The 15,112-nt window shown below is 39.2% G+C and overlaps 1 protein-coding gene across 2 annotated transcripts in view; it reads right to left on the bottom strand.

Moving 5' to 3' along the window:
* ctnna2 (catenin (cadherin-associated protein), alpha 2) overlaps positions 1-15,112 on the bottom strand; it is a 337,138-nt gene that overhangs the window by 12,924 nt on the left and 309,102 nt on the right. For both annotated transcript variants that reach the window (XM_079463418.1, XM_079463419.1), the window contains 3 exons: positions 12,346-12,438; positions 10,987-11,143; positions 8,150-8,350 (listed from right to left, as the gene is read on the bottom strand). In XM_079463418.1, coding sequence (XP_079319544.1) covers positions 8,150-8,350; positions 10,987-11,143; positions 12,346-12,438 — 451 coding nt within the window. The remainder of the gene's footprint in view (positions 1-8,149; positions 8,351-10,986; positions 11,144-12,345; positions 12,439-15,112) is intronic.

Below are 15,112 nucleotides of genomic sequence, written 5' to 3'. Positions count from 1 at the left end.
TCGCAACAGCTTTAAATTCATAAACACACTTTGCATTGAAAAACAAAGCCATTTGTTGGCAAAACATTACTGATTGGTTGGTAATTTTCTGCTCATGATTACTGATGCTATGAAGACAACAATAAAGTCATTCAGCAAAACATATTTAAAGCAGCAAAATATGCAAAAACATTCATTGAATAGAAAGTAAAACAAAACAAAACAATACTAAAACACGTAAAAAGTATTAACAGATGTGTCCATTACCTCACCCAAAACTGTCTCGATAAGGCCATTCTTAATGTTGAACTCCTAAAGACAGCTAGAGACGATGTCTGACAGCGGGTTGAGTATGAATAATGTTCTCAGACATTAATTGAGTGCAGTACAAGGTGACATTAGTTTGATCTGTTTTTATAATGAGCCGTATTTCACCGTTTACATTTATCGAATGTGTTCGTACCACTTCTGAATGAAGACTTTTAAGTACATAGAATTTCGGTGAAATGTCAATACGAAACGTTAATAGCGAGAGCTCTGACAACCCAATTATAAATGCTCAGCTTGAACCCAGACGGCACGTGTGCTAAAATAGCTTTGTTACTTTAAATTATTAAATGTCTGTAGTTGGATTGTAATTTAACGGGTGCCCGTGTCCTTTACGTTCCGCAGGCCAATGATTCATGCTCAACCTTCGAACCCGACCACGGAACGGCCGCCTGCCCACTCGGCGAGAAACCGATGGAGCACATCAAGAGGTAATATCCAAAGAGGAGAAGTCACCCAGTGTTTCCATGGCAATGTCTTCAGTGGAGTGAAACGGTACCCCGACGCTGGCATCAGGTCACGCTCATATCAACGTCCAAGTCCACTTGGTGGATGATGAAAAAAAGATGGACGCAGTTAAAAGCCCGAAGCGGCGTATTTGAGATCGTATTAAACCCCTGGGCAAGCTCTAAAATGATGCTGTTGAAATATTCAACAAATATATTGAGGGGAGGAAGGTTTTTAGGTTGTTAAAAGCGAGTAGGATAGTATGACCTGAGATGCACTGCTCCACGGAGAAATTGCGAGTTGAGGACATTCTGTGACAGGATGTTCTTTTCGTCAAACGCAATCAGAGGCCATCCGTGATGATAGTCGGTATGGAAGTCTAACGGTCTTGTGATATATCACGATGGTTGATTACAGGCATCTGATCCACTTGAAAAGCGGAAACTGCAGTACACACAAGCACCATCTATTTGCCTTTTCAAATGGACGTGTACAGAACAAGGAGTCGCTTAATGCCGTGAAGGTTATTTTTAATTGTGATGTTATGCAAAGATTTTAAAAAGGTGCAGTAACGTGCCTTTATTTGATTTCCTGTCGCCTTTCTAACCCCCGTCTTGCTTTAACACATATTTAATTCATTTTAATCCACTTATTGGAGAGGCGTAAAATGAGCTTTGGGGAATTTTGCTGTGACTTTTAAATAGAAATATTTAAATGTTCTCCAAGCCATTAATGAGTAAAGTTGCAGCTGGCGAAGAGCAATTTAAACTCAAGACCAGTGAGAAATGATGAAAGGGGCCAATGAAAATCATGTCGAAAGGGATTATTCTCTAAAAGTTGTGAACTTCAAACAAAGTGAGCACCAGATCTGTACTATGGGTCTTTAAAGGGTTATTCTGAAAATATAAACATTTAAAATGAATCAACAGTGTTGAGTTGAATTATATAAAAACTATGTGGTCATCTAAGTTACATTTATTAAGTAACAGTTACTTTTATCCAAAGCGACTTACAAATGAGGTGAACAATGTAAGATGCTGGACAACAAAAAGCAGAAGGGCAATAAAATAGGTCTCATAAAGCCAACCACAGTCAGAGCTAAAGTTCTTTGTTACGAAATAGCCTATTGAATAAATAATGCTGAAAATGTAGATTTTTACGATTTTTACAGATAAGTGAAACACTAAACATGAACAACAAAAAGTTGTCATGTTTACATTTGATGTTAATGTTTAAGGCACAACATATTGAGTCGGGACATATTCTTTGGGCTATATTAACTTGCATTAGATGCACATTTTGTGTCACAGTTTAGCATGACAGAAACCTAATGCAAACCATAACATCATCGATTGTAATGGTTTCTATTATAAACCAATTTAAACCATTTCAAAATGGTTGTAGTCTATTTTGGACAATATTCCAATAGGATTTAATGGCGTTCTATTGGTTACCAATTCCAATAAATCCAGTACAATTCCCAACCATTAAATCCATCAAATTATCGTTTTTTTTCAGCAGGGAGGATGTCAAGTTTTAAACAGTCCAACTCATGTTCGTAAATGCAAGAATGGCCCTTATTCATTCTGTACCTTCCGCTCTCTCTAAGTGTTTCGGCAAGACTCATTACCTATAGAAGCGTATGGGTCAGAGGGCACGATTAAATACATTACCTTTTTTATATATTAACATGTTAAATTGACAGCCTATACAAAAGATACTCCGGCAAGGTTTCGCTTTAGGCGGCTATGGTCAGACTAGCCTAAAGGGCTTAAAATGAAAAGCTTTGAGACGTTCCTAACGCTAATAAGTTTCACAGCAGACAAAACGCCTCCAATAATTCGAAATGGAGACTGATTCCTTTTAAAACAATGAGGTCACTTGTAGTTTGGTATATTTTACATTTTTCCCCTTGGCTGTTGAATTAGTTAGCGTTCCCCTTTTCTTCTGTCACTGTTTCCTTCTTTTTCAAGAACAAAGCGCTGGAGTTATTGTAAGCAGGCAGTTGCTGAATAATTCTGTTACATTGTTGTCGTTTCAAATGCTTTCTCTCAAGATGCAGGATGTTGTGATGTGCTGCAGAAAAATGTTTTGTAGGGGTCATTTGGAAATCATTGTTTTGGTGCTTGAGCAAACATGGCCTTCAACGTGTCAGTGAAGCAATGTGTGCGTGTGTTGTATGGAGGGCAGTGATTTGGTGGCCATATTTCATCTCAGCATGGTCACCCTTTGGCATAAACCCTACTCACTTTGCCATACTCCATGACAGTATTGCTACTGCCTTCTACTTGGCACAATTTCCTTAAGGCAATATTTTTCATTTTTAATCTATTGGGGGCCTGAGCATAACCTCAATAATGGGGTAATTTTTCCGATACGAAGATTAGTTTGGATGGGGTAACGGATGAAGGGGGAAGTCATCACATATTGCCATTAGACTATTGATTTCTAGGCTCAAGGACAAGAAATCGTTTGTGTGCTCTGGGTGTTGAAGGTCCTTCGGTGTTGAAGCTGTTGAACTTTTGTTATATTGCTGCTGCCCTGTGCGACAACAGAAAAGACAATACAAAATACTACACTTTTGAATTTTATTTTAGGCTATGCAAAGTTTCTAAACAGGGACTAAAAACTGCAAAACTGCTGCTCAATGCCCATCGCTCACTGGAAGATGACAACATTACATCATCAAGCAGGTAAAGTGCTTTACCTCAGCAGTTTTGTCCCAATTCACAAGTTAATCGCTATTCACACCATCAAACTCCTGTGGTGATGTTCCTCTGATTTTGTTGCAGTCTGTGAGCTTAAATGCCTCTTCATCTCCTCTTCTTTCAATTAATGAATTAATGAAGCCAAATGACCAGGACGTCTTCATTAAAAACAAACCACATATTCAAACCATTTCTGGTTCACTACTATGGAGCGATTTTGATCTCATAAATTATTCAAACATACTACACGATGTCCACTTCAAGCAAAAAATAATAAAATAATATTCTCATAAAATATGTTTAAACGCTAGATACGACTCAGAGATGTACAACTGGGCACAAATATTTTGAAAGTTTAAAATGCACAAGATGGAATGTGCAAATCATCACTATTGTGTGAATCGCCTTGGATTTGTGTGTGTATTTTGAGACTCTCTTGGCAGCGCTGTCCCTCCCACCTGAGTTGTCATCCTGTTTAGCCAATCAGATTCAACCTTACCATTCAACCGATCATAACCAAAGAGCGCACAGAACGCAAGGAAAACGGCTCTGCTCACCTTTTGTGCAGTTTGACCCGCTTCCTGTGTTGTCTATTTAGTGATTTTTCAGCCCCCTTAAGGGAGATATTTTCCAAAAAGCGGCCAACTACAAATCTGGCGACTATCTGAATATACATTAGCCTCAAATCTGGCGCAGGACAGCATTTCTACTATCTACTCTGTTCAGTAAACGGCAGGTAACAGCATTTTCAGTTCAGACCACACTGACGCTTGCATGAGATGCTCCTACACAAAACAAGGTTTCCAAGAACTAGTCATTTACTGATATTTTAAAACATACATTGTATACATTTGATCTATAAACACAGTTTGTTAACCAGACGGATTTTCTCACTGTTTCATACATTTTTCTACAAAATAAGTAAATAAAAACAGATGTATTATTGGTTGGCTGTATTATGTTTTAATATAGCTTCACAGCTCAGAGAGTAGAGGAGCGAAGCTATACAAACAAGCCTTAAGTGCTAACACTAGCACTCGAGTTCTGTGCTCTCCTCAATTATGATTGGTTGAAATGTAAGGTTGAATCTGATTGGCTAAACAGGATGAAAACTCAATTGGGAGGGACAGCGCTGCCAAGAGAGTCTCAAAAAACACCTACACAAACAAATCCAAGGCGATTCCCAAGTGAGTGCCGATTTGTACGTTCACATTCCATGATAAACTTTCAAAATATGTTATATCACAGGGTGCCAAATTTGCCCCTTTGGGTGCCAATAACATCCCAAAACAAGAAATAAAACACGGAGAGAAAAATGAATCAATATTTCACAATTCAATTACCACCAGTAACAAAGTCTGACAAATTCCTTTTGATTTCAGGAGTCTAGCAAAATAGCTTCCCATACATACTGGGTGTGCATTCATCGTTCCACTTGTGATGACTGTGCTGTCTATTTGGCATGTGACTTGAGCTGTTACTTTATCTGAAAAAAGTGAGGCAGATTCTTTTCTTATAAACATTTTTCTGCATTTTCAGCAGCTAAGTCAGCTCTCAACTCGCCAGCTCGACTCTCATGCCCTTCAACATGAATTAACAAAGCAACATTTTAAACACACAGTACAATATTTATTGTTGTAAAATTAAGCTTGTTTGTACAAGACACAAATAGCTTGGAACTGTAATTATTTAAGACACGTTTATGCAAAGCAAATTACATTATGCTTATTACAGCAACTTGAAGTTGACACTCTTGCTCAAGGGCCCAACTGGGATTGTTCCCCTGCTAAAAACTGGTAAAAACTTACACAGACACAGCTTCTCAAACCTTCCTTTCGTTGTTCAGCATCTTGTCAGGCTGGGAGACAATCTTACAGGACAGCTAAACCACCAGAGATTAGCCTAAACCATCCAGGACTAGGGGTCTCATGTATAAACGTGCGTACGCTACTTTCCACGCAAAGGTTGGGATCTATTAAAAACAAACTTGACGGGAGAATGTGCGCATCTGTAAGCAAACCCCGACCAAGGTGTATGCAAATTCCGGAGACAAGGGGAATTGGCGACAGAAATGGTGAGTTAGGGAACTCAAGTTAAATGATTTGGCTCCAAGATATTTGTCAGATCTTTTAGTACCCTACACCCCAGCACGTAACCTCCGTTCTACTGGAGCTGGCCTTTAATGGTCCTTGCAACTCGCTTTAAATCTATGGGTGATATGGCTTTTTCCACTCTGGCCCCAAAGCTATGGAATTCTCTTGCCTTCCCATAAATGCAGAATCTCTTAATACTTTTAAATCCTCTCTTAAAACTAATATTTTTAGGGTAGCTTTTATGCGAGTGCCTTGTTTATATTTGCACTTTATAATTTGTTTAGTGAAATTGCTTGTTTCTCTTTTTGTTTTTATCTGATTGTTTTTATCTTGTTGTTATTGATTTCTAGTATATGTGGAATTTTTGTCCCCAATGTTTTTACTTATGTAAAGCGCTTTGAGATGCTACTTTTAAAGGTGCTATATAAAATAAAGCTTTTATTATTAGTATTAAGTTAGATAGCAGAAGTGGCCTAAATGTGAGAAGAACCATTATAAGTAGGCTATTAATGCCTCACACATTCAATTTCACTCTATAGAAAACTTCAGATTCACATTATCATGGAGATTAAATCTGCAGTGTTATTTACACTCCAAATCAAAATTCAATCTAAATCTTTAATCATCGCCGTCTCACCATCACACTACAGACTGCATGGCATACAGGACAGCATCAATTACTATTAGAAAACTGCAGAAAACAGTGTAAGTAAATAACTAAATACATTTTCCTTAAATACTGTTCATACTGTATCAAATGTCAAAGTCTGGGAATACAGCCATTAAGCTCTCACAATCGTTTCTCTATATATGTCCTCCTTATCAGTCCTAACTATAATATTGTTCATAAGAAATCCGGAATGATAAAACATTAATCTATTATACTTATGTACTATTATACTTATGTACCATAATGAATTATGTGATTTTGGCAAGGTGTTAATGATCAGTTTAACTGCTGTAAACATATAAATGCCACAGAGGCTTTAATAGGCTAATTTTTATAATTATTAATACTAATTATAACAATTATTAATTTGTAAAGCACGGTGAATCGCATTTGTGTGGACATTTGTGATTTCTTTGTGGAGATGAAGGATGGGATCGGGGGTTTTCGGCAGTTGTATATCATTTTTTTGTTATTTTCCTATGGCATTTGATAGCGGTTGGAGCCGGAAATGGTTTGACGTTCCTTATATGGGATGCATTGACTATTATTGGTTAAAAATGTCCATGTGCAGGGCGGGTTAAGTGGATGATTCACGTGAGCACACTTGCAGTGAAAATTGCTTACAGGTGTGCATATGCACAGTTTTATATGTCGGAATCTTTTTGGACGTACTCTATTTTTTGCTTTAGAGCTACACGTACACTTTTAGTAAGAATACAAAACATAGTTTTATACCTAAAACTTATACCCCAGAAAAACAGTTTCTGGTCAACAAGTAGTTTCTTACCTACTGGCTTTTGTTTGTCAGTCCAGTTCAGGAAAAATGGAAAATACCCACATTTCTCATGATTTATATAATGTGAAAGAAGAGCAAGTGTAAGAGAAACAGAAAGAAGACAATGATAAGAATTATGCCGTCTGCGGTGGAAAGAAGCCAAATTATGATTACATTTAGTCAGACGTCACACATATTCATTGATCTTTTTCTTTATCCATCGAACCAGCAATAATAATATGATTACAGCTGTAATTTCAACAACAACATCCAAAATATTACAAGTAACAGCTCTGAAAGCAGGACCGAGCTATTTCCTGTTCCCATATTCCACCTGCTCTTCCAAACAAAGCCAGCTGTCAGAATACTCCAATGTAATGTTTTAGACACAACAAGGCAGGAAGGACAAAGTGGCTCCGCCAAAATAATATTTGGAGTGCTCATTTTCCAGCCGCCCTCCATTTGTTGATTCCGAATGATTGCAGAAGTGCATTTAGACGGAACAACTACATCAAAAAGTGTCAGGTGAGATGTTGCTCACCCTATCTCTAGGCATTATCACCTGAGAAAGAAGGTTTTATTGTTTCCTCATCAGCAAAGCTCTGTCAGATAGCGTCTTTTAAGCACCGGGAAACATTACGCTCAAATCTGCGCCTTACTTGCGGCGCTAGTATGTTTTGGCTGTCGGCCCGTCTGTCAGGGTTTAAATTGCCACCTCGTGAAAGCTGGCACCAGACTGTGAAAGGCTGAGGAGAAACCAGATGAAAATGAATGAGTGCCAAAGGACAGAACAGGTGGTATTTCCGGCCTGGCCTTGTTTTTTCTACTTTCTATCTGTTTTTCCTTCAATTCCCTTCTTGCAAGAGCTTCCTGTGCTCATGTCTCCATCTGTCTCAATCTCCACCATGAGTTCATGCCTTAGTGAGCATGGAGATGAAGACCTGAGACGAAGAGGTCTGGTGTTTTTTTCATTGCACAGTGTCAACCTAGTAAAGTGTGTTTGTACAAGGAAAATACTTCAGAATTCTAATTGTACCTCCAATCTTCATGAACTTTCTTTGCGTTATAAGAAAGAAACTTGTGTGGTATTGATATGACATTGGTTCATGTTTGGGTGCACCATGCTCAGGCGTTACATTTTTTAGCTTACCTGTATCCGAAAGAAGTTTGATTGACTCGAGAACACGCTCGGTGTAGACTCCAGGTTCATAGTTCTCCATCTCTGCGTTAATAATGTGAACCACGCGAGCAGCTCGGCCCCGGATCGCCCCTGCTGTCCTGTCCAAAGTGTCCACATCGCCTTCCTGCAGGGCGATCACACACTTATTCACATCCTCCAGAATGTGGTTCTCTGTGAGAGAGAGAGAGAGAGTTAAATGGTTTTGGAGTTTGAAGTTTGCCTTCTCATTGAAGTTCTTCATCTTTTGTACAGCTTCTCTTCTACAAAACTAGACATTTCACAAGTTCATTTTTAATAATATTTCTCAAAAGAAGTATTTACGTGTGCAGACCTTTTTTAATTAGCTCCCAACCACCGTGTGCACTTGTAATAATCTATTTTTGGTCTTTGAGACACTTTTTATTTAGAGGAAGGAGGAGAAGATCGATAAACGTCACAAGCCAGGCTTGAACCCGTGAGCAGCAGAGCAGCCGTGCCTCAGACGGCCATCTAGAAGGTTAATGTAATCAACTAAGACCACAGACTGCCGTTTTTAAAATGCACACGCAGATGGACCTCATTAAAAAGCTTGCGACCAGAACCTTGACATGGTTCTTAATGACTGTTATTTGTATCGTGTTCTGATAAGTAGCTTTGAAGAAATGCTTTGTTTATCCTCTCTGGATAAAGCAGTTGAAGATCAGGAAATGGCCTTGCACCGAGGCTTTTAAAATTGAAAAAAAAACATTTTTGACATGAGACTGGCAAACCATTATGTGGAGACATTCAGGCTGAAGAAAAACCTTGACTATTTAGTGTTTGGTTTATGTCGTGGTTTGCGTCTGCACGGTTTTGAGAAATAATTTGCTTCATTTCCTTTAGTTTCTATGCAACATGTAATTGATATCTGAGTCACAAAACAGTGCAGGGAAAACATCAATTATTCTGAAACAAGCGAATTTTAAATGCATTGTTGTTATTCATTGGTTTGCGGGAGAATGTTTCCAAATGTGGTTACAGCAGAATCTGGACACCAGGCCGGTGGGTTGACTACCAATGCCTGGCTGTCTCATTTCATACAGCCCACATATTGCAGAGAAGTCAGGAATTCTAAGGATGCAGTCTACAACAACCTGCTTATTAGTTTTTCGTTTGGTGTCTGTCTAGTTCGAATATCTGCTTTTAAATTCAAACATTAAAATATGTAGAGTGAATGCAGTTACCCACTTTAGCAAGCAAAATGGCTTAAGAAAAAGAAGTTAATGACAAGGAGAGCCGTTTTCTGGATTAATGGGAGGTACGAACTGGTGTGTGTCCTAAAAGAAAGAATTCAATCTATGCAGTAATTATGATGAAACACTTACGTTAAACAAACCTTATTCATCAGCAGAAATGGCTGAAGTGTTAAGGAGAACCTCGACATGCCAAAGAACGTGCATATATAAAAAAATGCAGCGGGGAAAATTGAGCTTCATGGCGTTGCATGCGATAAAAGCACTATATGATCACTTAATGTAATGATCCACAGCTTTGTTTTCATTCAAGCATTTGGCAGACACTTTACCATTTATCACAATTCATTCAGGCTTCTTTTTTTAAATCAGAGGTCAGTATAGTCACTTTCAGCTTCAATCCCCTTTACATACGCCGTAACATTTAGACGTTTGAGTCCAAGTCATTAAAGAAGAAATTGTAGCATCCTGGCTCACCCTGTCAAACTACACAGATAATCATGTAAAAATGTATCAAAAGAAAACAAGTACTTGAAATCATAAACAGCAATATCGAGTAAAAGAGCCGTTTCAAAGCAAGAAAGCCAAGATTGATCTATTATCATGCTGAATTATATGACTACGCATTTCTCTATCCAATGTTCTCTAAGTAGTAATACAATAGACATTCCTATTGAAGATAATGGGTTTCGTCATGCTGCTGCAGTTTCAGACCGTCCATTATAAAGTAAATTATTAAAAGGAAACAACACCCATACTAGTGTTCTACCGTCAAAGCGGAACACTTAATTGTTCTGACTTCAAAGGGAGCTTGACGGACATTCGCATTATTGAGAAAAGTTTGCTTAAGAACCTAATAAAGCCCTAAAAGCCTTCAAAATTTCATAGTGCAGGTCTCAAATTGCAGCTTGATATTCAGTTCCCCGCTGTGCTGTTACTGCAGAAACTCTGCGGTGGTCTCCAAAGTACAGAACTGGCTGCGGTTCACTTGATTTCTGAACACGGATCCCTGGCCAGGACTATACGCTGCAGTGACAAGTGAAAAACCAGAATCAAGGATCGTAAGCTGCCTTCTTAATTCAGCGCTGCAATAGTTAAGAGTGCCATCACTGTAAAATCTAATGTGTTATGCAATCACATGTTATGTTTTCATTGTTTTCCATTAGTTCTTACTATACAAGCACTGTACGGTATACCACAGTAAATGGTTTAAACACAAAGATTTGCTTATTTCAGGCTGCTTATTGAATAAATGTCCAAAACAAACATTCTGATTCAATCTGACCATTTGCTGTTCATTGGCCAGTAAATGGACACTACAATGGTAACCTCCATGCGACAGTCACATTAAACGCTAACGGGTCTCCCCTGCCCATTTTCAGTAATGTTTAGCGTGTGCTGTTTATCAGCCAATTCAATTGAAAAGTATGTAACAAAATCAGCACTATTTTATTGTAGAGTCGAGTTAAACACTGTTAGAATGTGAAAATAATAATAATAATAATAATAATCCTAATAAATCTAATTCGTCAATTCTTTCTGACAGTAAAAAGACAAACAAAAGTCACAATGCATTTGATATCTGCAGTGCACTACCTGAAACAGACAGGAAGTCATCCACAGAAGTGATGTCATCTACAGCCTCGGTCAAGATGCGAACTTGCTTCTCCCATTGGTCCTTGAAAACATCCATGTTGTCCTGGGCAACCTTGCTTTGGGGGCGAGCGGCCAGGGTAAGGGCTGCATTGATTACCTGGGAGGAGAACGGCTTGATTTGCACTTTGCTTCATACATTCACGTTTTTATAAAAGTCTCCAAAGAAACTTACAAAAACAGTCAAAGAGTCACGACCCCAAAACAAGAGTTGGTTTTCAATGGTTGGCTTTTTGAAAAACGTCTTAGATTTGTGCAGATTTGCGTCTGTGTGAAGGCGTTAGAGACAAATGTAGCTGTGACAAATGCTCATCCTTAACGTTGACAGCACAACCTCGAGCCACACATAATTACATGCGAGTTTTCCAGTGCTAGATTCACTTCCAGTGGGTCACTTTATCAAGGGGCCTTCGGTGAAAATGTTACTTGTATCCTAATACCTGACTTCCCCCCACAGCCACTGTGTTCCATTAGCCGGTACAGTTTTCACAACCCTGATAATCACATCACTACAAGTCAAAGCTTGAAGTTACCATTTGAAGCGTTTTTGTGCGACACTCAAAAATAACTATTATGACATCATTAAATTATTTATGTTATTCACAAAACACAAAAGAAGATATTTTGAGACATGTCTTAGTGGTTTTGTTTCCATACAATGGCAGTTATTGGGGTTCAGCGTTGTTTGGTTACCGACGTTCGGTTAAATATCTTCTCTTGTATTGTGCAAAATAAATAATTCTAATAATTTTTGGGTGAACTATCCCTTAAAGCATCCTTCAATCTTAACATAATTTCAGTCAATTTGAATAAAAGATGTTCATGCTCTAATTGTAAGCACAGTTGCTGCATGTGATTTTGGAAACATGCAATGTATGTCTTTGTAATATTTCATCAAAATATAATAAACCACACTGACATTTTTTAACCCCTTCCACCCTCACATCACAAGGAACAACATCTATTGATCCAATCCATTCATGATCGATAAAATCAAGTCATACATCATTTTTCTAGGAGCCACACTACAAAATCTCACATTACAAAACAAAATGAGAATGCCTTTTCATGTTGACAGGTAAAACAAATCTATGCGAGTCAACATTTTGAAGCTGAAACCCGAACATCAACAGAAATCTAAAGCTCTACACTCTCGCTGGAGGCATTTACAAACTGTTTATGCTCTAAGCAAAGGTTTCCTTTTGCTAGCACCACATAAACCTCGTCTGAACCCCTGTGAGAGGCATTCAAAACTAAACACAGACACTGAATGGATGGATGGCAGAGGTTTAGAGTTTTTACCTGAGGACACAGACTATCGATCTGCGTGGCAGCCATGCGCACCAACTTCACTCCCTCCTCATTGTTGGAGATGGAACAAGCGAGGTTAGCCACCTGAAAAAGAGAGAGAGAAGCATTAGAATAACTTGGAATAATTAGAGTAACTATCCTCTGTAAACCCATATGGGACATCTGTAAATCACGCATTTTAGACTAGACAGCCAAATGAATCTCCTGAACAAAGCGGCCATGTTCAGACACACGTTCGGAGGCGTACACGAACACACATTCCTTTTTGGAGTTTATAGCTATCAGTGCTGGGCGCAACGGATAGGGATTTAATGCTTGGCTTGAGAAAGCAATGTCGAGGCAAAATATGTACAGAGGGTTAGGGATCATTCAAGTGTTAGATTGGTATTTGTCATTTCTCGGCGTGAAGAACATGATTTGCGAGCCCCTTGTCCCTCCGACCATCCCGCTGTCAGTCTTTCGCGGGACTGTTTGAAAAATAACAGCGATTTGAGTAATTGACATCACACACACATTCATTTTTAATCTTGCCAGTAATGTTTGGGACACTACTTTTTCCGCTTTCATCAAGAGTGATGGAAGGGCGAAGGTTCCTTCACGCGTGCTATCGAAACTCCTTTTCCGAGCACAATTACCTAAAAAATGTTGGTGGACACCCGGGGAGTGACCCTCATTAGAGGTCGTGGAGTTCTTGTTATTGGTTAATGGTCTGAGATTGCCTAGCCATACCGAGGCGCTCTGCTGGAATAACTAGGTCTCATTACTGAAGTTCATGTGCATGTGTAAATCATTTGGCGAGTTTACGGGAAAAGCGAAGAAAATAAATAAACAAACCAGAGGAAAAACATAATTAAACTAGCAGATGGCCTCTTTACGCAAAATGCCTCCTTGTCTAATTTACGTCTGCCGGTAGCCCTCAGGTTCCCCATCATGCATTGCGTCCAGCAATGCCGGATCCAACCGTATATGCATTCGTGAAGAAGGGAGGGTTTTTCTCGCTCTCATGTACCCACCGACAGAAAAGCATCTGTACGAGAAGGGCCGGCCAGATTGGATGATGCCTCCTCCCCTCTTGCCAAATGCTCATCCAAGTCATCACATCCGACAGAAACAGCCAGAATTTTGCTCTGGAAAATTCGGCAACGCGTCAGACCTCGACGAAAGACGCTAACTGGCGCGTCAATCCCCTTTTGAGAAAAATCCAGAATTGGTGTCACAACCGCCGCGTGCCCCGGTGGGGTTCAATCAGATTACACAGCAGTCATGACTAAGGATTTTGACTGCGCTAAAGTGACATATGCATGCTGGCAAGTGCAATACAAGTGAAGCCATATCAGTGGGCTTCCCTTCTTTGCAGGGTAAATCGAGGCAAATCAAATCTGTGTTAGAAGATTCTTGCTGAGGGACTTTTTCTCCTGTTTACCCTTGACAGCTCTGAATGCTTTGATGGATTGCTCTTGCATGTGAGTGTGCACATGCACGTGTGTGTTTGGCGGCTCTGTTAAAATAAACAGAAGTTCTTGAGGGATTCAGGTGATAGATACCGAAGCAACGGGTATGTGGTTTATCGTAGAGCACATGTGTAGGAGAGCAGTGGAGGAAGAAAATCGATTCACGGTTCTGAATCGATTCACAAAAATCACTGAGACGACATAAATGTATTTACTCAGGAATCACAATCACGGGACCCAATATATCACACGGTTGAAAGTGGAACGTTCTCAAGCATACTTGAAGACGTGCTGATTGACGAAAAAGTTTATAGTCGCTCTTATGTGGCATATTATTTTCACAGAACAACAGTTGGTTGTTGATGAACATTTTCTTTAAACACTTTATTCCATAAAGAGTATATGAAACAATTGCCTTTCCTAATACTGCTGTCATTACTGTAATGAAAGATTTTCTAAAACAACAACTTATAGAACATTTTCCATTAGTTACTGTATGATGGAACTGAAAAGCAAAAGAAAAGTACTTCAACAAAGTTACAGTTTGAAAAATAAATATATTCATTAATATACAACCTAGTAGCAGATTTATTGTTTTCTATTATTTAAGCTTACAAATTATTTAACAGTCGTCTAGCTATCTGTCTCATTTGATGGTAATGACATTTGTAATACGTCAAAGCAAAAGTTGTTAAAACCTTGCAATTGCTAACACCAAAAAAAATTTTGTTTTAGGTTGTAACACTCGAAATCTCGCTAAACTGATCTGACGCACGAGGTGCCCCAAATTCCCAACCCTTTTATAAAAGAAAGCCAGAGAGCAGATTGGGCCGGATGAGCAGGCAGGGGGCTTTTTGTACACCAGAATGGCAGTGTGGGACTCACAGTGTTTACAGGGAAATAATATCCTGTCATGTAGTTGGGTGGAGGCTGCTGCTTCCTCTGGTCCCCACTAGCCCTTCATGGTGTGAACACACAGTCGAACCAGCAGCTACTGGCCGGCGGCCAGAACTGGCCAATGCGTCTGCACTCAATTCTCCGAACTGGACCTCAGCCAAGACACAGTGTCCGGCCAAAAATACTAATTGCAATTATCTAAAGAACCGCTCCTCCTTTGTGGGTCCTTTTTTATTTTTTCAAAGTGAAGGACCCGATTAGGTAGCCAAGGATGTCAAAATAATATTCATGAGTTCATGCTGAGTAGAGGCAAGGCTGTGTGTTTGTGCCCTTGCGTGTTCGAGTATTTTAGAGAAATAGAGAGAGACGGCAGCGGAGCGCTGTGTTGCCTCTCTTAACGACCATCCTGT

The sequence above is a fragment of the Barbatula barbatula genome, assembly GCF_947034865.1.
Source record: "Barbatula barbatula genome assembly, chromosome: 8".
Classification (NCBI taxonomy): Eukaryota; Metazoa; Chordata; class Actinopteri; order Cypriniformes; family Nemacheilidae; genus Barbatula; species Barbatula barbatula.
Note: the sequence above shows the minus strand (reverse complement) of the source record. Positions and strands in the feature narration are given on the sequence as shown.